Genomic DNA, 20,591 nt, shown 5'->3' with positions numbered 1-20,591 from the left:
CAAACGCGAAGTGTGAACTGTGAGACATCGCTTGACGCTTTTTCCTTTTACCATCATACCTATGTTGACATGTTTCTATTTTGAGGCAATTAAGACTGAACGTTTTCAGTTTATTTTCCTCACAAATCAACTATCATGTTCAAGGTATGTAGGTAGCTGGTTAAATGGTCTGTACAACAATCCTTATGACTGGTTTCCAATGCAATTTCCCGCGTTTTTTATCATCTTCAAAACTTGGTTACGTTTCAATCTCAGTCGCTAATTACACACCTTAAAAATTGTTTCATTATATACACATCAAGTTTATTCATTTCCACAAGCAGAGAGCGGAATGACCCCGGGCATGAGATGCAAATGACTTACTGAAACGCATCGCATGCACCGATCGGACGGACTTTTCGTCTCTCTCGGCGTGATTGCTCAGGTCGCCAGTCTCGTAACAGCATTCCATCAATGGCTCTGTGGCAGCGTTCACATTCGAAGAAGGCTAAAAGATATGAGCACCTGGCGCACATAAGAGTACTACCTGTTACATTTAGAGCTCAATACATCACATTCATTCACGTCATGTGTACCGAACGCACACGAATATCATCCATGCAGGCCATTTGATAAACTTAATGTGCAGAGTGTGCAGGCATAAAACAGGTCTCATACGAAGATATGAAGATCATACGAAGTCACTCGTTCTTTACCGATGGACAAAATGCACGTTCACTGATAGCGTCACCTGTAGCGTCATAGTTCCAATGGCAGCGCAGGCGCAACAACGTGTAGGCTGTTTCGTGTTAAAAAGGTCAAGTGTCACGGCTACCTAAACGTTAAATAGACACAACAGTTATGAGGAGACGAGTTCTTCAGGCCGCAGCACACCTACCTCTCCACGGCGTTTTAGTCTCGCAAGTCTGCCAGTTCCGCCATTGGCCATTATAATTGGTATGGCAGCTTCATCCCGCGAAATGTATAGTTCCAAGACATTCACTCTACACCCAATTCACATACATCGCACACAGGACTTTGCTTGAAGTTCCCACCACTCCCCAGACTGCGTCCCTCCGGATTGTCCTGCTACGTTGGCACGTTCAGTGGTCACCCATGAGTCAAACAGCGAACAATAAACACAGTTAAACAGTATTTCAGGCGCCTGTCAGCCGCCATCCAGCCGTCGTGAATATCTAGCACGGGTCTCCGACGTCCGTCTCTAACACCAGTCTCTAGCCCTTCAGTCTCTCCGAGCTGACCGAACACACCTCGTACCGTCCCAGTGACGTCATTTGGCCACTGAAGACGCGCCGTGACTGGCGGCTCATGTCCTGAAGCACGTCATAGTGACGTCATTGCGGGCGGCCGGGCGTACGCCTTGGGGATGAAGCCGTGCTTGCGCGACTTGGGTGAGTAGGCCCACAGCCAGCCGTCCACCGTCTGGTTGTTGAGGTCGGCGTATATCCAGTCTCCCCGCCGCACCGACAGGTCATCAGGGGCCTGGGCCTGCGCGCAGGGGATGGAAGGGGTCACATCAAGGGGTCACGGAGATCTGTTATCTTTATGGAACAAACGGTACCGGTCATCATGAGTGACCCATGGTTTGGATTTAGGCTTTAGTGCCAAATGGCTAATGTTTTAGTTGTGACTATAACTATAATCCACAACTCGCTATCTGGCCGTTTCTAAAACGACGCGCTGACATCATGTGCCAAAGACAAGCAGTCATAAAATGCTGACAAAATGACACTATACCCCACAAGCAATCGCTGTCAACAAAGTTGTCTGAGGACTCACCTTGTAGTCATAGAGCATGACCAGTTCGGTGCCGTGGAACCGCGGGTCGTCCTGACCCGGTGACCCCATGTGGTGACCTCCGTGACCTCCGGGGGACGAGGGGAACTGCTGGTGCGTCGGGGGACTGCCGCCCGGACCCAGGTCACCTGGTGGAGAGAAAACTGAAAAGGTCAGGTCACTGGGTTAGATGGGCTTAGAAGGCTCGGCTGGGAATAGATGAAAGGTCACGGCAAAACAAAGTCTACCAGGACACACCGCTTGCGTCAAATGAGCACAGCATGGTAAAATTATTGTCTCCTCATAGCGATAATGTTACACTCAAATGGTGGCTAGGACAAGCAATGCATTTCGTTTTGGGTCATTCTTTAGATAATTGTGTATCAAATGCCTGTAAAATATAAACATCACCCATTTAGAAATATAGCATTCGTATTTATCAAACATGTTTGATGTGCCACTGACCTGACAACGTTTCACCGGCACCGTTTCCGATTCTATCAGTTATGGCATTGGCGGAAACTCGACACGATAGTTTCCTTGGCATAAAATTGGTTATAAATTGGGTGAACTAGACAGTACAATAGATGTTCTTCAACACACTGGAGAAAATCTCACAATAATTTCGCCGAGACCGCCTACATATAGTTGCCGTAGCTTACCGCCGGGGCTGCGTTTGTTCCGGGGCGGATCGGCCGTGGTGCGCGACCAGAACGCCTCGCCAGGCAGCACGTCGGCCGGGTACACGAACGCCGACGGCACGAAGCCCTCCTGGCCGTCGGAGCGCTCGATCCAGAACCACTCGTGGTCCTCCTTGTTGAGCACCGTGACGAACTCTCCGCGCTCCACCGATACGTCGTTCTCGTCGCGCGGCATGAACGTGTAGAGCACGATATAGCGGCCCGCCGGGTCCTGTCGGCCAAAGCGCGAGTGGTCAGTGGGCGGAGTATGTACAACATAGGGAGTGTGAGGACGAGATATTATGGGAGCGTCGCGTGTTATGAACCCTGAAGGGTAATGATCCTAGAAAGGAAAGTATCGTGCTATGAACGGTTCAAGACTGAGATTCAATCCCATAGCTACAGCAGGTTGAAGCTCCTAGCCAGCCACAAACAAGCGGAAGAATGCTTTTAGAGTCAGGTTTTCCCAGAGAAGCGTTAAACGACACGGAAAGAGTGAGCCCGAAATGGTAAACTTAGAAATAGGCCCGAAATAACATGCAAAGCCTCAGAAGCACAGCAAGCTGGCTGTAAAGCGAGCTGTCCCATGAGAACGGGAGATACCACATCATTAGTATGCATCAGGATCAGGAATGGTGATTTATCAAAAATATAATGCATTTTCTGTTCATCGAAGTAGAGAGCTGAACTTATTTTAGCGAATCATTTTTGTTTTTTGCCAATACGTAGGTACATTTTTTACATCAAAATAAAACCATATAGCAGAGCATGATTGTCTTTGGGGAATATAAAGAATATGAATTTTCTTTATTCAAACCGTGACGTCTCAGGAGCGTTCACTCGGTGCTCCTGTTTACCTTAAAGAAGGGGTGGACGTCGGGCGCGGGTCCGCTGTGTCCGGAAGGTGTAGAGCGCGGCTCCGGCCGGCCACCCTCCGTGAAACTGTCGTTATCCGACGTCTCGACACCGTTCCGATCTGAGGAAACCAGTGGTTTTGTTAGCTGTGCCAAGAAACATGGGTGTAGACTATAGCCCTGCAGAGGTCCGCCGCCCGCTGCCGGACCAAAGCGGACCATGGCGGGCCGAACGGCGGGGGATGCTGCGGCGGACAATTAGGCGACCAGCTACGAGAGCGTCGAGGGCCGATTCATCTGTCATGAGGTGTCGTCAGACATCGGTAATCATCGATATAAACGAAACCGAATGTATCAGTTCGATCAGCAGCCGTGGTGCTATCGCATAAATCGGACATGCGCAATCGTTAATCAAACGAGCCATACAGTTTGGAGGTTTGGAGAATGGGACTGCGTGGGATCGTGTGTGGCTATATTAGGATAGGTCTTTGTTCAGATAGCCTCTTGAGTAAACGTGAGAGCTGAGACAATCTCCATCAGATGCCAAAATGTTAGTTTTATTCATATTTATCTTTCGACCTTTTAATTACTAGCTGAGTGGTGTATGTACCGCACCTTCCAGCCGCACTGGGAACGTTTCACTTTGGTTAAACTACCAATGGCCGAACAGTGATGGTTAGGGCTGAAAGCTCAACAGCTCAGGAAAATAACTAAACACATAGCACATCGCTATCTCAGAGCCATTTCTCGGCCGTTTACCTGTGCTGGCGTTGCCGATGGTTGTGTTGTGGTCCGCCTCTCCGCCGCCACCGCCGGGTCCAGCCCCGCTGCCATCTGGAACCGTCAGCTCGCGCGGAAGCTTCTTCTGCGGAAAATCACAGAACGGTACTCAACGACTGTGGCTATAGGAGCTACATGCAATGCATGTCTCAGTGAACTGGCTTTAATAAGACAGGTAAAGTGAATAGCAATCATCAGCAGAGTGATAAGCAAGACCTATTTCAGCTTCTATCAAACTTGGGGAAACGTCCTAAAATGACCGTCACGAAAGTCATATGGGAGCACTTTGTGAGCCGTGACGGATAGGTGGAAGAGCATGATGGAAAGTGTCGGAATGTAGGGTGACTGGCAGCCTGCAGTCAATGGCAGCATCGGACGTAAACACGACTGAGCAACCAGCCAAGCGACACATTTGTCAACTCAGACGACTGCCACGACACGGGAAGCAGCTTCCTCACGCGAGGCACAGTGGGACATTTTATACCGCCGGCGGCGACGTCTTATTCCATCTATGGGTTGGATTTGATGAAATAGCTACTTGAAAGCGAATATATACTTTACATAGCTCTACAATTCGTGAAATACAAGAGCATGAGAAAAATAGGAACAGTTGAACAGGCTATTGAGACATTGAGACCAAAACAAGTCAGTCAGACAATGATCTTTTTTGTCGATTTAGAGCATGCTCAGCACATTTATATGATAAATGAGCCACACTCATTCAGCCATGTAACAATAGTATCCACACTCTGCCGTCACGGGCTACAATGAATTGCCACCGAGTTTCCACAACATGGGAACGCGAGAGTTCAGGCTAAAACTCCGCAAACATCTTCTGGCAAAACAACCAAATGAGTAGCGCGATGTACAAATGTGATGTGAGCTGAGTGTGTGTGCGTGAATGGTGTGTTAGTTGTGCAACTGAATCCCGATGTTCCGTTTTTATGACATGTCAATCATAATAGCCACGTGTTCATGGACCGATTGCACGATGTAAATACATACATACATACATATACTTCCTTCGCCTGAGGGAAGATCCCCCAAGTCAACCACAGGCCAGTGCCTGCCTCCTCACCTTGACACTGAGCGCGAGGTCTGCCAGCTGCGAGCCGTGCGGCGCGCAGTACGAGTGCGGTATGAAGCCCTCCTGCTGACTGCTCTCCGATATCACATACACCCAATCGTTCTCCTGGTACAGCACGTTCACAACCTGCCGGAGGAGGTGGGTCAACGTCAGGTCAGGTCACTGCTGGGCTGGGCTGGGTCATTGTTAGATCAGGTTAGCGCCAGGTCAGGTGCCCATAGGGTCAGGTAGTTGTAAGGTCAGATCAACATCGGGTCAGGTCACCCGTCGTGCCAGATAGCTACCGGGTTATAATCGCATACGCATAATCGCAAACTACCATCGAAGAGTCAAGAAAGGGATCTACATACGTAAAAATTGTGATGATTACGATTGTTCCAGACGACAGTGACACTAAAGCAGAGGGTGAACTGAATAAAAGATCGACACTGCCCGATGATCGTTCCATGTCCATGAGAACAATTGTCAGGTCAATGGCCTCTAATGATACAGCGGAGGCTGTACTCGATGGCTGACCATTATTCGGACGCCTTTCGTCTGTTCTCACAGCCATTGCGTGTCCAATGAGCGTAACTTGTTGGAAATGTCCCGTGGCATCAAATGATGATCGGAACCTAGTATAGAAAGTGGTGACACTTAACCATCCGTCACAATTAAACCGTAAAAGTCCAGACTGCTGGGAGATATCGGTGTCTGATTAGCCTGAGTGACCTATGTCGAATGCATCCCGGCATACTTTTTTGAAATTCATCGGCTACATCCGTATACACTAGTCATCTGATGGGAAATCTTATTCTACATTTATACAATTTACAAGTTCATATGCATCTGCAATGAAAATACCTAATCGCTTATATCTTTGCTGCTTGCCTGAGGCAACATATCCAATAAAGGAGCATTTTCCACTCTCACACGTGCCAGATGGATGATTCAAGAATACCAAGAATGCCTTGCACAATCAAATGCAAGGCCATATATATCAAATGGATAATTAACCTAAGACGGGGAAACAGGAAGACCAAGTATAATTAGTGTTTTTTTTTTTGTCTACTTACTCCACAAAAGAAAAAAAAACTGAATATTCATAAGCAGCACTGTTTTGTCTGACTGTTAATCTGCTAATTTAGAGCGCATAGAGATCAGTGGCGTGACTGGCTGCAGTCCATCTGGCGGGAGCGCGGCCTTCTGAGTCGGGGTGGGTGCCCGTGTGGTGCCCCCGTCGGTGGGCAGAGACCGTTACCCAGCTGCTCATAACTGGTTCTGATGGCCGGAAGGGCCCATGAAAGCAGTGCAGATGCCTGGCACAAAGCATAATGCATGCATGCATAATGCACATGACATAGCACATGCTGCATGAGGGCAGCTTGTAAGCCTGGCTTTATATAGATGCACAAACAAAAGACTGTTGGCTGCTCAACAATGCTAAAACAAAGGTCTCGGGACTTCAACAAAGGTACTCAAGAAAAAAAAAACATGGGCGGTTTCTATAATGGTTGTCAAACTGATCGCAATCACAATGACGCATTTCTGTGACTTCCCGCTCTCCCGTATGTTCAGTTCTTTCTATATGCAGTATTTTGTCTGACTTCAGCCCCAGCTTTTATGACCCACACTCTCCAATCTCGGGGTCAAACACGGCTCCGTCGTTGGCAGCGGGCCCGACCCGACATCCCTGCTCCTGCGTCGCTCGGCCGGCGCTGCTCAGTAACCATGTTGCCTCGCGCGCCGGCCGCCGCTGGCAGACGGCTGGGAAGCGGATGACCTCTGACCCCGACCCGGGAGGCCGCGCCGCCGGGTCAACCGTTCGGGTCGCCAGGCGAGAGTCGGCTGCGCGGGCCACATAGGAATGCAATGTAGCGCTGATGACGACGTCCAGGAAAGGACGAACAGTCGACAGGCGCAGTGGCGAGACAGTAGCAACAACTATCAACAGGAAAATTCAGATAGAGATACCTACGTGTGGAACGTAATCGCACGAGCCGGATGTCCGTTCTGAATGCATGAAGCGCACTGTGGAGCTGCTCTGTGGTTACTGGGTGTAACCGCAGCCAGTTAAAGCTGGTAACAGGGGTGGATTGGTTCCGACATCTCCGGCGCGCTGAGCTTTGGTCTCAGAACCATCCAGCCTATCTGGCATTTCGCAACTGGATGGCTGAAGAGAAATATCTGCTCAATGGATCGGTGTAGACGAATATAAAGAGGTGCTTCGTAAGCCACTTGCAGTTCATATGTTTCATGTTGATTTAAACTAAATTTTATTTAAGTTTTGGACATTATGCAAATGCATAGAAATCAGAAACACAAGCACAGCACGAATTTCACGGAAGGTTACTTTAAACTAAGTCCATTGACTACCCAAGAGATACACTGAACAGACTATTGTAACGTTCTATGCAAATATCAACACAGGACAGCATCCGTCTCCTTATACTGGAGGCTAGACAAACATCACTTATAAATTCTTTCCCAACAAGAAGATGTTTGCGGGTAAAGCACTGAGGCACAAAGATCTCAATCAGCCTCAAGCGAAAACACAAAACCTCTCCGAAAAACCTCGGCCCCGCTGAGTCGACCCATGCTTCTTTCATGGATGACCGAAGCCGTGGTTCCACCAAGGGTTCCATCATGCCGTATCAGACATCCAGCGATGTTGCGCGCTCCGGGCATCCTGGTGTGCCCACCTCTGGATCGTAAAGCAGCTCGGCCGCCCGGTTAGCACATCCTCGGCCCAGCGCGACCACCGGCGTTCCCACGGTCTCTGGGCGCGGCGGGGGGCGGCGGGCGGCGGCGGGCGGCGGGCGGCGGCGGGCGGCGGGCGGTGGCGGGCCCAGGCGGCGGGCGGTGGCGGGCCCAGGCGGCGGTGGGCCCAGGCGGCCAGTCGGAGCGGTATGCGGCGGAAGGCAGGCGGCGGGGACAGCCGAGCCGACCCAATCCGGCTGGTCGGTCGGGCCGACGCGCCGGGCCGCGCTCTCACCACGCGGCAGCCGATCGGGCGGCAGAGGCGGGGCGCCGCGGGCGGCCGGCGCCGGCGAGCATCTGTGCCGCCGCCGCTGCCGCCGCCCAGGTGTGGGCTGTCGGGGCGGCGGCGGCCGGCGCGCGGTGCGGAGAGTCCCCGGCAGCGCCGCTCGGCTGCACCGCACCGGTCCGGCTCCGGCGGCCATACCGATCGGCTGCCCTCAGCGGCGTCTGCAGTGCGGTACCGGGCCGGCGGCGGCGGCCGTGCAGTGCGGTACCGAGCCGGCGGCGGCGGCCGTGCAGTGTCGGCCGACCGCAGCGGCCTCCAGTCGACCGCGCCGCGCTCTGACCCGGCGGGGGAGGAGTCGGATGACCGCACGATCGGCCAGCTATCGCCAGAAGTGCCCCGGTGATGGGCGAGCCCGCGGCACCGGTGGGTTGGTCCAGTCACGCTCCCACCAGCCGCCCGCTCCGGTCGCTGGCGATTGGGCTGACCGATTCAGAAACGGTATCTCTAGCGCCTCGAATACCGCGGCGATTTCGTAAAGCCGTGATAGCATCGATCGCACATCTGTGTCGCCAGGAGCCGAGCCATTCCATCAGCAGAGAGGTCCGTGCCTGAGCGGTCTGTCTTGACATCTGGGCCTGCTCGACTGCCCGAACCGTCGACTGCCCGTCGCCCAAAAACCCGCCCCGTTCGGCAGCCCGGCTGTCTGTGGCGTCAGCTGTCGTCCAACACCGCCGGACGGCTGGTCAACTATTTGTCGGCAGTCGTTGATTGGCCGTCTGACCGGGATGACGCTCACTGAACACCAGAGCGTGACAAACGCGGCGATAACCGGCCAGATCGCCGCCACTAATGGTGGTTAAGTACCGCACATTCGGCGATTAAATGGCACACGCGTGACTGAAATGAGCCGGCTAATATATCCGTTCAAAGCAAGCTTCGTGAGCCAGTTTTGGGCCTGTTTCAACAACAGCCCAGATGCCTACGTCAAGAGCCATGTTTCTTTCATTGCCCGAATCTCTTATCAAAACATTCATTTTCAAGTCCATGGGCTGTAAACGGCGTGACATTCGTGTTATAGTTATCTCACATTCTTGTATAATAAAAAAGCCGACCGACACAGCATCCATCACGCTACTCAAACACGACACACACGTGTTTCCCTGTACGGCTTTCTGAACCACCGTCGTTCATACGCAACTGAGCGCAAACTGCCCGCAAGTGCTGACCGCAAGCACCAACCTCTCCCCACCCAACCACCAGCGAACGGAAGTGCGCCGGCTGGTGAGCTGCCCTCGGCCGCCCCTGCGATCGGCAGCCCTTCCCTTCCCACCGCCCCGCGAGAGATTAGCACCGCCCCACCACTCCCGTCACCCGGGACCGGGAGGGTGGGGAGGAGGAGAGGAGGGGCCGGAAATCCAGACCGGTGAATCGATCCTCCATCCAGCTGATCGGTCGGCGATGGATTGAGTCGATAGGCGATAAGGGTGTTGTTGGGATGTTAATGAGTTTATGCTTGCCGAATGTGATCTTTTATATTGTTCATATAGAAATCTGATGTTTTTTTTTTTGTGCAAAAAGTGTAGTTCGATGGGAACAATGATATCACACCTTACAGGTATAGCTGTAAGGTGAATGTAAAATTAATTGCTTATGAATTTACTTACTTTTCATTTTATCCGGTTGCAAATTCAATTACTAACGAACTGAAGTTTTGAAATAAGCCTGCTCACCCAAAATAACCAATGTGGGACGATGATTTAGGGGAAAAGTTGATGAAACAGAGAAGTTTTGCAAAATTGAAAGCCAGTGAATTTGCTGTCTAGTCACACAGAAGAAAATCAACCACTGTCACATAAGCCTCAAGGGAATAGGGATCCTTGTGCCAGAATCCAGGACACCAGTTATTGGTTTCCAGTCCAAACACAAAGGACACCTGTCCATGGGCGTTGGGCTAGCTTGTGGCACCTTACGGTCGCGTCGTCCCGGTCCGTGAACAGAATACCTCCGAATCACCAAACAATGGCCCCAGTGAGGCAGTCTAAGACGAGAAATCGGACCTGCCGCCGCCCCGGGGCTCGGACAGTGTGTTCTACTCACAGTGGCGATCTGAGCGATAAACGAGTCTCGGGCTGAGAGACATTGTCCGCCCAACGGTGCCACCATTATCGGAAACCGTGCCTTCAGAGCCGAAATGTGCGCTACATTTACCGCGTGGTATTCTGTGTCGGGGCAGGTCTGTCAGGGACCAGAATATCTGTCAGTGAGTTGGTCGAAAATGAACGTTAAGTCGAATAAGTAGTGGGCAAAAATGTCACTAATTAATGGCTAGGTACTAATGAGTGTGAATCTAATCCAGAAAAGCTGTTAGAAACTGCCTTATTGAGCAAGGATAGGTACTTGTATAAGGATACCTTTCTAAACCAGCACAATCAAGGGTAACAGACTGCGACATTTCCCATTCAGGGCTATCAATCAATCAAAAATCAATCAATCAAAAATATATTGAAAACCAATACAATTCAAAAGGAACAATATTTATGAGCGATTGGTGCAAATGCTAACGCATAAATGTACCACACACACAAGTCCTGCCTTTCGGTGAAACACACCTTCAGCTATGTGCCACACACACACAAGTCCTGCCTTTCGCTGAAACACACCTTCAGCTGGATCTGGTGCCTGATTGGCTGATTCTTCTTAGGTATACGTCTGAATGCGTTCAGACACTGAAATTAGCGGGTGTCGCTGTTTGGTCCACCTTCCCAGTAACAGCGCGGCCAACAGCGCACCAGCTCGGCAATCTATCCAAATCAGTTTGGGAAACAGCTCATTATGCCACGCGCGATCGGCGCCGGCCGCGGGCGCGCATTTGAATAGGTTTTATTGATTGTTTCCGTCACCGCTATCACTTCTACAACGACCGATTTGCTGCGCTTTGAATCGATCAGCAGACATGAGCTGCTTTTTATTTCACTATTTCATCACCGAGTTTCCCGCGCGGTGAATAGAGCGGCGTGATCGGGCGGGCTTCCACTCCACCTCCCTCCACCTCTCTCCACGGTCTGTGCTCTCTTTCTCTCTCTCACTCTCTTTCCCTCTTTCTCTCTCGCTCCCTCTCTCTCTCTCTCTCTCTCTCTCTCTCTCTATCTCCCTCCCTCTTTCTCTCCTCTCTCCCATTTCTCCCTTGCTCCCTCGTTTTCCCTCACTCTCTCTCACTCCCCTTCACTCGTCGCTGCTGCCTGTTTCAATCATCTCGCGTCTCCCCGGCCTTTGTTTTTTGTACCGACTCCATTTTATGCTCCTATAATAACTGGAGCGATCGAGCGCAGGCCGGCAGGCGCCGTTCTCTGGAGGTCCGCAGCGTTTTCACCGATTTGAGCCGCCGCGTCCGGCTCTCCCAGCCCCCGCACCGCACCTCAGCGGTCCCTGGCGCGCCGCGCCGGGCCCGACCGGCCTCGGTGCGGCTTCCAGTGCCCGCCGGCGACACCGGACACCTGGCAGGCGCGGCCGCCGACAAAAGGAGCCGACCTGCGCCGGACTGGCCACCCTGAGGCCGGCAGTTCTTTGTGAGGCGGGCTGACCTGGTAGGGATGGTAACTGAGGGAGCACGACCAGTGGGTACCGGCCGGAGACGGAGCGGTGCTGTTTGAACGCGTGGGCGCGGACCCGGTGTTACATTCCACGGATGGTGGCGGACATGCCGGTCAGATGAGTCCGATAACGTATCTGTGAGGGGGCGCCGCGCCGCGCCTTGCCGGGCCGGCCGGCCCCTGGCCTTCAGAGCCGACATGGCAGCGGCGGCCGCGGCGCGTCCGTGACCTTGCTGTCAGCTGACCGGGGGCACCGACTGCACGGCCGGCGCCTCTCCGCCGCTGCAGGCGGTCGGATGAGTGAGGAGCCGGGCACCTCCCACCTCCAGCCCTCGCAGACGGCTGGGGGCAGCGACTGCACACCAGAGTTTACCGACCGACGCCGCTCCACCCCTCCGCACCCGTTCAGAAGCGAGTGGAAGATCACGGGAGAGTGGGTGTGTGGCAGTAAGAAACTCGGCAGTAAGAAACTCAAACAATCAAAGTAGCAAATGAGACCAGCACTTGTGAAGTTGCAATAGCAAGCCAACTGGCATGTTTCATTCAAACGTTTGCGTTTTGCAAGTCGAGATTACTTTAAAGAAAAGGAGGATCGTCCAGGATAGCGCAGCACAAATATTATTCTGAAAAAGATTGTCAGCGAAATCGTCCTTCGCTAACTGCTTATCGGCGAATCGCTTTTTTGGTCCCATTCGCTCATTCTCACAGCTCGGGGATCGTTATGCTTTCATATAATACGTTCCAAGTGGATTGACTGGAGGAATTTCGGTCCACTAGCCGGCACAGACTGTCTGTCCATCGCCGAGCGGCTAACAACTGGGCCGTCTAGGCTCCCGCGTGCTCCTCTTTCATGGTCTGCTCGCATCCATTATCCAGAATTACCCTCGTGATTTCTGGCTCTCACATATGCCGGCCTGATCAGGTGGGCCATTGGAAGTGGCTACAAAGCCAGTGAAGCGAGCGGCATTCAAGTGGCAACAGATGGCTCGGAACAATGAACAATGCCCGAGGCTAATATTCCATTCAAGGCACACCTACACAGTTGGCCAAAACTAGCCGACATCCATTTCACATGATACAAGCTAGTTGTTTGTATCCACTTAGCTATTTGTTATTTGTCAATGAGATTAGGATGCTTAAGAATAAAATAGCAACCCAGCAAGAGTAGCAAATAAGCCTTACATTTGACCCTTACACAAACATTAGAGACATAAACCTTCATCAAAATATCGCATGCGTTGTGCACATGAACTAAGTAAAGCCTGCCGTCGGCCTTTGGCTGATCGTAATCGCATCCGAATATGAGGCTACCGATCCAAAGCTGCAATCCCACACATCCCCAAACCTTGCAATCCCAAATACCCCCCCCCCCCCCCCCCGCTCTAACATTGCTAGCACTATCACTTCAGCCCTGACCGTCACCCTCTCCCCCGCTGTAGGTACTGACCGTCACCCCCTCCCCACATTGGGTACTGACTGTCACCCTCTCCCCACATTGGGTACTGACCGTCACCCTCTCCCCCGCAGTGGGTACTGACCGTCACCCTCTCCCCCGCAGTGGGCACTGACTGTCACCCTCTCTCACATTGGGTACTGACCGTCGCCCTCTCCCCACATTGGGTACTGACCGTCACCCTCTCCCCCGCAGTGGGTACTGACCGTCACCCTCTCCCCACATTGGGTACTGACCGTCACCCTCTCCCCACATTGGGTACTGACCGTCACCCTCTCCCCACATTGGGTACTGACCGTCACCTCTCCCCCGCAGTGGGTACTGACCGTCACCCTCTCCCCCACAATGGGTACTGACCGTCACCCCTCCCCGCAGTGGGTACTGACTACTGAGTGTACTAACCGTCACTCCACCCCCGCAATGGGTACTGACTACTGACCGTCACCCCTCCCCCTGCAGCGGGTACTGAACTACTGACCGTCACCCCTCCCCCTGCAGCGGGTACTGAACTACTGACCGTCACCCCTCCCCCACATTGGGTACTGTCCGTCACCCTCTCCCCCGCTGTGGGTACTGAACGTCACCCTCTCCCCCGCAGTGGGTACTGACCGTCACCCTCTCCCCGCAGTGGGTACTGTCCCTCACCCTCTCCCCGCAGTGGGTACTGTCCCTCACCCTCTCCCCGCAGTGGGTACTGACCGTCACCCTCTCCCCGCAGTGGGTACTGTCCCTCACCCTCTCCCCGCAGTGGGTACTGACCCGCGCCCCTCCCCGCAGTGGGTACTGACTAGAGTTCTGCACGGCTGCAATTTTCCACAGCCTAGCCGCCCCGCAGCCGTGGCTTCACAGCCACAGCCGCCCACAGCTGTGGCAAACTGTGGGCAGCCAGCCGTCAGCCGGCCGTGGATAATTTGAGTGAAATGCAACCAAATAGTATATAATCAGTTGTTTTTAGTTGAAACATATAGCCAAAAGCACATTGCAATGGGCTATAGATTCTCAAGCTCATGAAGCATCATAGGTTAAGTGGTTGTGTATCTGGCTTTAGGCCGAAGGCCTGAAGCCTGATGCGCATCGCATGCCTACACAAGCCCTTGCAAGGGGTTAAGAAAGATGGGTAGGTAGGTACCCACATCAACAGAAAACATAAACAACGAACCAGAATAGAAGCACTAGCAGTGTAGACATCTAATGCCAAATCCTGAAGCATGGTTGTGGGACAGAACAACAGACCCTGATGCTTTTCATTATCAATGTTAGGTATGGAAAACTCTTGCTTCTTTCTTACCTTGCATATTTTCTGGGGTGTGATATGCCAGGCTTGAAGCAGCCTTCTGAGCAAGTCTCAAACTAATTTGATATGCAAGGCATCAAAACACCAGTGAGCATCCAAGAAAGAAAAACATTCATCTATTTTGATTTTTCCAAATAATGATCTTCGCTCAAATCCCCAAGGACGTGCGAGCCACAATTGCCTCTTTCAATCAAAATTTTACTTGAGTTTTTAATGACGTCAATAGCAAAGAAAAGGCAATAAATTGTTTTGTGTCACTATAAACAGCCATAAAAATTACAATTAATTAATAATAATGCTATGCAGTTGAAAACTTGCTCTCAAACAAAGATTAGTTATCAAATTTTTAAATTTTCAGAAGAAGACGTCATTTTATTAGTAAAGTCAACAGCTCGCGTAAGAAATATTGTGTTCAGGGTTTTCACCGCCATATGAATTACGTGTTCAGGGTTTTCACCATCATGTGAATTAACCGTAAGTAAGGTTCATGCTCACTTAAAATCTAATTTCATTGGCTTCGTTGATCAGCATTTTCTGTTAGCGGTCACCCACACACCAGTTAGAACATAAAGCGCCAGTTTTATATTATGTAATTTGACTTGCCGAAAATCCAGAAATACATCTAAGAGTTATTTTAGATAATATTTTATGAAGCCTTTACCTGCCTTTACCTAGGCGTGATTTCTTTTTCTATTACCTGAAGGAATTATTGAACGCTCGTCTTCAATAGCTGTAAGGTGCTCTCCTAATGACCAGGTGAGATTGATTTGAGAGGGATGTGACAATGCAACATGTTGCATTTTCTGAAACTGTCAAGCTCTTGATGATGAAGGAACAATTGGTACCTATAATTAGTATTCTGTACCAGAGTGCAAACTCCCCTACAGCAAATGGTAAAACCATTATAGGTTTTCAAAGGCTTCACCACTTTCAATGTTGCTGGGCATCCTTTGCATGATTTTTACAGGCTAGACTGCTTATCAGAATGTAAGATTAAGGATTTAAAATTTTATATTTGAGTACTTAAGATTGAGCTTGAAATCTCACAGCCGTGGCCACAGCCGTAGCCGTGTTCTTGGAGATATTTGCAGCCGCCCCGGCCCACAGCCGTGGGGCTGCAGCCAGCCGCGGCTGCAGCCGGCCGGTGCAGACCTCTAGTACTGACCGTCACCCTCTCCCCGCAGTGGGTACTGACCGTGCCGCGTTTGACCTCCAGCTCGTCGTCCACGCACGGAGTGAAGTCGTGTAGCACCACCATCTTGCTGTCAGCGGAGAGGCCGTTCTCCTTCTCAATGCCGACCCGCACCAGGGTCTCGATACTGGACGAGCCCGTGATGCGGCCCATTCCCGGTGTCCGCACCGAGGCCGTGTCATCGTTAGCTGAAGAAAGATCAGGTCAGGTCAGGTCAGGTCAGGGTAACGGAATTACACAGAACAACTTTTTTTAAGATATCTTGTAAAGAAGAATGGGCTCTCCTGTAGCGATCTTGATTTTTTCTGCTTATCTTATCGCGATAAATAGTGCGTTGTTTGTTTTAAAAACGTTGTTAAACAAGGGCTTCCAATTAACCCGTCACTAACAGCTGCAAATCAGTGGTCAATAAGAGCAACCATCAGTTCAGAGGCTGCTCTTTTATGTGACCTCTAGTCTAGTCAGTCATTTGCTCGGGCTTCGTCATGAGACAGCTGCCATCAAACGCCCGTAAAAAGGTCCCAATCAGGGGCCTTGAGGAGCCGGAAACACGAACCCCGACATCAAGGCCTATCAAAGGGGCACGAATGAGTGGAGTAGAGTCATAAAAATCGGCATCAGCCAGTGCTCATTATTCATTATGCATTACTCTATCCAGAGGAATTAAGTGGAGATCTTTCTGTTTGTCATTTAACGGTGTAAATAAACGGACATATCCAGTAGTTGTTCGACCAACATTCAGCATTAGTAACTGTTTGCAATTCAGACGAGATAGCGCTTATTTGGTACGTGTCGCCGTCCATGAGCAGCGCCAATGACTCTACAGCTTCCAATAGCACGTCGTGTGTCCACACCGCATCCGAGATCTACTGAGGAACACAAGTGACAAACCTTAGCATGAGAGGCTCCCTTATCATGGCAACGACTGAGCCAGCCATGACAGAATGATGTGTTATTTACGTTTCCTGAACACATGTCCTATTGTGATTCCAAATTTAGCTTGGCACGCCAAGACCGGCTTTGAAGAGTTGCTTATCGGACCGTCGCTTCAGAATGCATGAGGCAGGATTAAGATTCCTCCTCAATCGACCATGGCTGAATGAAAGTATAATGTGATAGATAAGACATTCTGAATTAGGGATTCAGTCATGAGAAACCAGGTGGAAAACCCGAACAGCGGTGATCAGAAAAGTAACACGCATGCTGAAGATGTCATGGAAACAGTGCCTATGCAGCAACCTTTTTCTTCTTGCCTTTGCTGCCTTTAAATTCTCATCCAACTGCCGCCGGTAAGATCAATTATCATATATACTCGTATGTATTATAAATATGCTCCTTATCACACATTTCCTGCAACGCTGAATGATATTAATCCTCCCAGTTTCTGAGGCAGCTCGGCCACAGGCCGGCAGCGGACACTGAGCCGCGCCGGCCCGGCCCGGAGACTGCCTCGCTGCATGGGCACATAACGGTCCGGAGACTGCAGTAGGGCACTGGAATATAACACCAGCGGGACTGTGATAGCTCACAGGCAGATAGCAGTAGCACCGGCGGGACACAGGCTGCAACTAAGCGCATACCTGCACTAGGACACACAGGCTAATAACACCAACAGTCTCCGGGAGACTGCAATAGCCTTCAGGCAATAACACCAGCGGGCCACGGGAGACTGCAATAACGCATACCCAGATACTCATCTAGCGGCCGGGTAGGGGAGACTCACTATAGCGCGCAGGCAAATAGCACCAGAGGGCCCTGTTCGGTGGAGACTGCAATACCGTAAGGTAGATAACACCAGTGAACATAAGGAGACTGCAGTAGCGCACAGGCAAATAACACCAACGGTTGATGGGAGACTGCAGTAGCGCACAGGCAGCTAACACCAGCAGTCATCGTTGACTGCTAAAGCGCACAGGTAGATAACACCAGCGAGTCATGGGAGACTGCTGAGTAGCCTGCACGCCAATAGCGCCTACGGCCTATGGGAGACTGCAGTAGCCTGCATGCCAATAGCGCCTACGGGAGACTGCAGTACGGCCTATGGGAAACTGCAGGAGCGCACAGGCTAATAACACCAGTAGCTGGCGACCCGTCTCGCAGAGGAGATGCCGTTGGGCGTTGGACGCAGAGGCGCGCACGCACGGCCACTATTTGATATCGGGCACCCAGAGGCACCATCGCTAAAGCGCATACCTATGACGTGTCACAACATGTCAAATTGGGCGCTCGGCGCCGGCTGATTACGATTCGTGTAATCAAGGATCAGACAGCGGAGTGAGGGAACGTGAGACCGATCGGCTGACCTCTCAGACACGACCGTGATTGATTGTGACAGCCCACGTTGACCTGGCGACGCGTGGAGACCCGCGGGCGAGCGAGTCAGCTGGGTGGGGAGGGGCTGGGGAGGGGGAATTTTCACCACCGAACCGGTCCGTACGGTCGTTCAAAGGGTTATAGGACATAGGCGTCGTCTGTCGCATACATAGTCAAAAGGGCTTCCTCATACATTACCATCATAAAGTACCATGACAGCGACATTGGAGCTCACAAGAAACTCATTAGAATACAATTAAGCAAATCAGTGTCCGTGACAACGCTTTATCATATTTTAGCAAGGAAGTTTTCCCATTTCTCTTCCATAATCTCGCTTTAAACCGTGAATCAAATGCCCGAGCAACTGAATGATGAATAAAGTTTGAGAGGTTGCATGGTTTTGATGGAATAGAACCCACCCATCATGGCTCTGGCCCTACTACCTCCCGCATACCGAGCATCGCTAATCCCAAGAACCTGCTGCTTTGTCACGGGGCTCCCCACCGTTCACCCACCCAACTACTCACATTTCTTCTTCTTGTTCCGCCGAATCCTGACAGGACAGAGGAACGCCATTGTTGCTGTTCACCGTCGCCGGGCGCCACCACTGCCGACCGATCCGCCGCAGCTGAGACTTTCACAAACACGGCACTGCGCGCGGCCCGTCCGCCATACTGCAGCCCTGCCGGCTCACCGTCACTGCGCGTCCCACGGCCGTTCACACACCGGCCTAGCCCCACAGCTCACACAGACCGTCCCCAGACTCGTCCTGCCCACGCGGCACAGCGCGGCCCCTCACTCCGACAGCGGCACACGGACAGAAGGCGACCCAGACGCCGGCTCAGCGGTCAGCGCGCCCGGCCCGCCGCCGTCCGGTCCCGTTTCTGACACCGCCGCCGGCCATACTCCATGCTGGCTGACCTTCGTGGTTCGACAGCTGTCCGCCAGTTGGCGCTAGCGGGTGGACAGGCGCGGCGGATGTGGTTCGGCTGTCTGACGCTAGATAGCGCGGAGGAGGGGGTGGGAAAACGGCCCACTATGCCCGGCTGGCTGTAGGAGAAGTGCCACCTATTGTGTGATGGTTTGGCTATAGTTCACGGTTTTCCAATCGTAAGAAATGAATAGGTATCGGATGCTGGATGTAGTGCTATGTACAAACAAAATTACACGGGTTATGTCAAAAAAGGCTGACAAAATTGGACCGATATACCTGCATAGATGCACTTCTTTTGAACAAGCAGCCGGGTGCGGTGACTGTCAGGAGGTTGGGTAGCCTGTTCTCGTGACGGGCTCAGCCCCGACGAGTCACCAGGGTGCGCGCCCAGACCAATGACCCTCCCTAACTCATATCATCCTTTGGGCTCTGAAATGGTCCCGTTAGACCGAGAGATCTAACCCAACAAAACAAACAAACAAACAAACAAACAAACAAACAAACAAACTTACCCAGTCTTCAGTAAATAAGGTCCTTACCAGCCGTCGTCCAGCCCCCTGATCTGTCCAGTGTCCTCAGGCTGCACAATCTTTGTCATCGCCTCGAAACCCCTGTTCCGGACTCGATGGTCACTTTAAACCGACTCGAGTAGCTCCCATCCAAGCCTGCTCCTGTGCAGCGGGGTGGGGTGGGGTGAGCATTTGCGAGGCTGGGTGGCCTGTCCCCAGAGACGGGCTCGTCCTTGGTGGAGCACCAAGAGCTTCAGTTTTGAGTATATAGAAAACACTTCATTCAGCGCGAAAGCAATAAAACAAAACAGCCAGTAGGTATGTGTGGTTTTAACTTTTATATTTAGAACTTACAGCTAAGCAATCCATTTATAAATGCGATGCTGATAAATCAAATTTAAAAAAAGCGGTTGAACCAGTTTTCATGTTGACGATGCTCTAAACCCAAGAATCAAGTAAGTGGGCTGCTAGCTGTAATGGACAGCCCCCCCCCCCCCAACCGTTTAAGTTCTCTCATCGTACGATAACGGTAGATGGCGTGGATGAATACGTCACGATATCATTTGCAGTAGAGGTCGCCAGTCTGGCGAGGGCTAAGACAGGATGATCTTGTCTTAAGACGAGGGGATGATCTTGTAAAACATAATTTAGTCCTTTCTGGCTGCACTCACCAAGCAGTAAAATTTGAGACAAGGATAGCTGGTTTGACAGCTATAAAAGTATTTTTACAATTTACAAACTAAAACGCTAGTTATTTCTTCATAAGCGCTTCATGAGTGCTTATGAGGACCCAACATGAAAAATTATGTGAACGTTTATTTTTATCTATAGTTCTGCATTGACTTTCATAAGCACCGGTGTACATCATAGAGTACTGTTATATGCTACCAAGATGCTTACACTGCAAAAAAAGGTTAACTTATTTCCATGTTATCCTGGCAAATCTCACTAAACCAAAGCGTGTTCCATCGACATCTCACTAATTGACTAACCCGCAGATTTTCAATGTCAATTTAACTCGCCTTGGGTTAGTGAGCTTTGCCAACATAACACGAAAGCTATATAAGTAAATATTTCATTGCAGTGTGGTAAGTGATTCAGGTGATAGTGAGCGCTCACATGTGAACAGCATGTAAACTTCTCCCGAACTATGCAGTTAATGTG

The 20,591-nt window shown here is 51.2% G+C and overlaps 1 protein-coding gene across 2 annotated transcripts; it reads right to left on the bottom strand.

Moving 5' to 3' along the window:
* Positions 1 to 278: 278 nt before the first annotated feature.
* On the bottom strand, positions 279 to 18,893 carry LOC122388783 (SH3 domain-containing protein Dlish-like). 2 transcript variants are annotated; one of them, XM_043380171.1, is made up of 8 exons: positions 18,512 to 18,893; positions 15,675 to 15,859; positions 5,169 to 5,303; positions 4,070 to 4,175; positions 3,314 to 3,432; positions 2,439 to 2,688; positions 1,780 to 1,925; positions 279 to 1,488 (listed from the first exon to the last, which is right to left on the bottom strand). In XM_043380171.1, exons 1-8 carry the CDS (start codon positions 18,558 to 18,560, stop codon positions 1,324 to 1,326), a joined length of 1,155 nt encoding a protein of 384 aa, XP_043236106.1. In that variant the 5' UTR covers positions 18,561 to 18,893; the 3' UTR covers positions 279 to 1,323. The 2 variants fall into 2 exon arrangements, with proteins under 2 accessions (XP_043236106.1, XP_043236115.1); XM_043380180.1 differs by lacking the exon at positions 18,512 to 18,893 and adding an exon at positions 17,395 to 17,399.
* Positions 18,894 to 20,591: the final 1,698 nt, after the last annotated feature.

Source organism: Amphibalanus amphitrite, unplaced genomic scaffold, assembly GCF_019059575.1.
Source record: "Amphibalanus amphitrite isolate SeventyFive unplaced genomic scaffold, NRLGWU_Aamphi_draft 000018F_arrow, whole genome shotgun sequence".
NCBI lineage: Eukaryota > Metazoa > Arthropoda > Thecostraca > Balanomorpha > Balanidae > Amphibalanus > Amphibalanus amphitrite.
The sequence above is the reverse complement of the archived record's forward strand: the minus strand, read 5'-3'. Positions and strand labels throughout refer to the sequence as shown.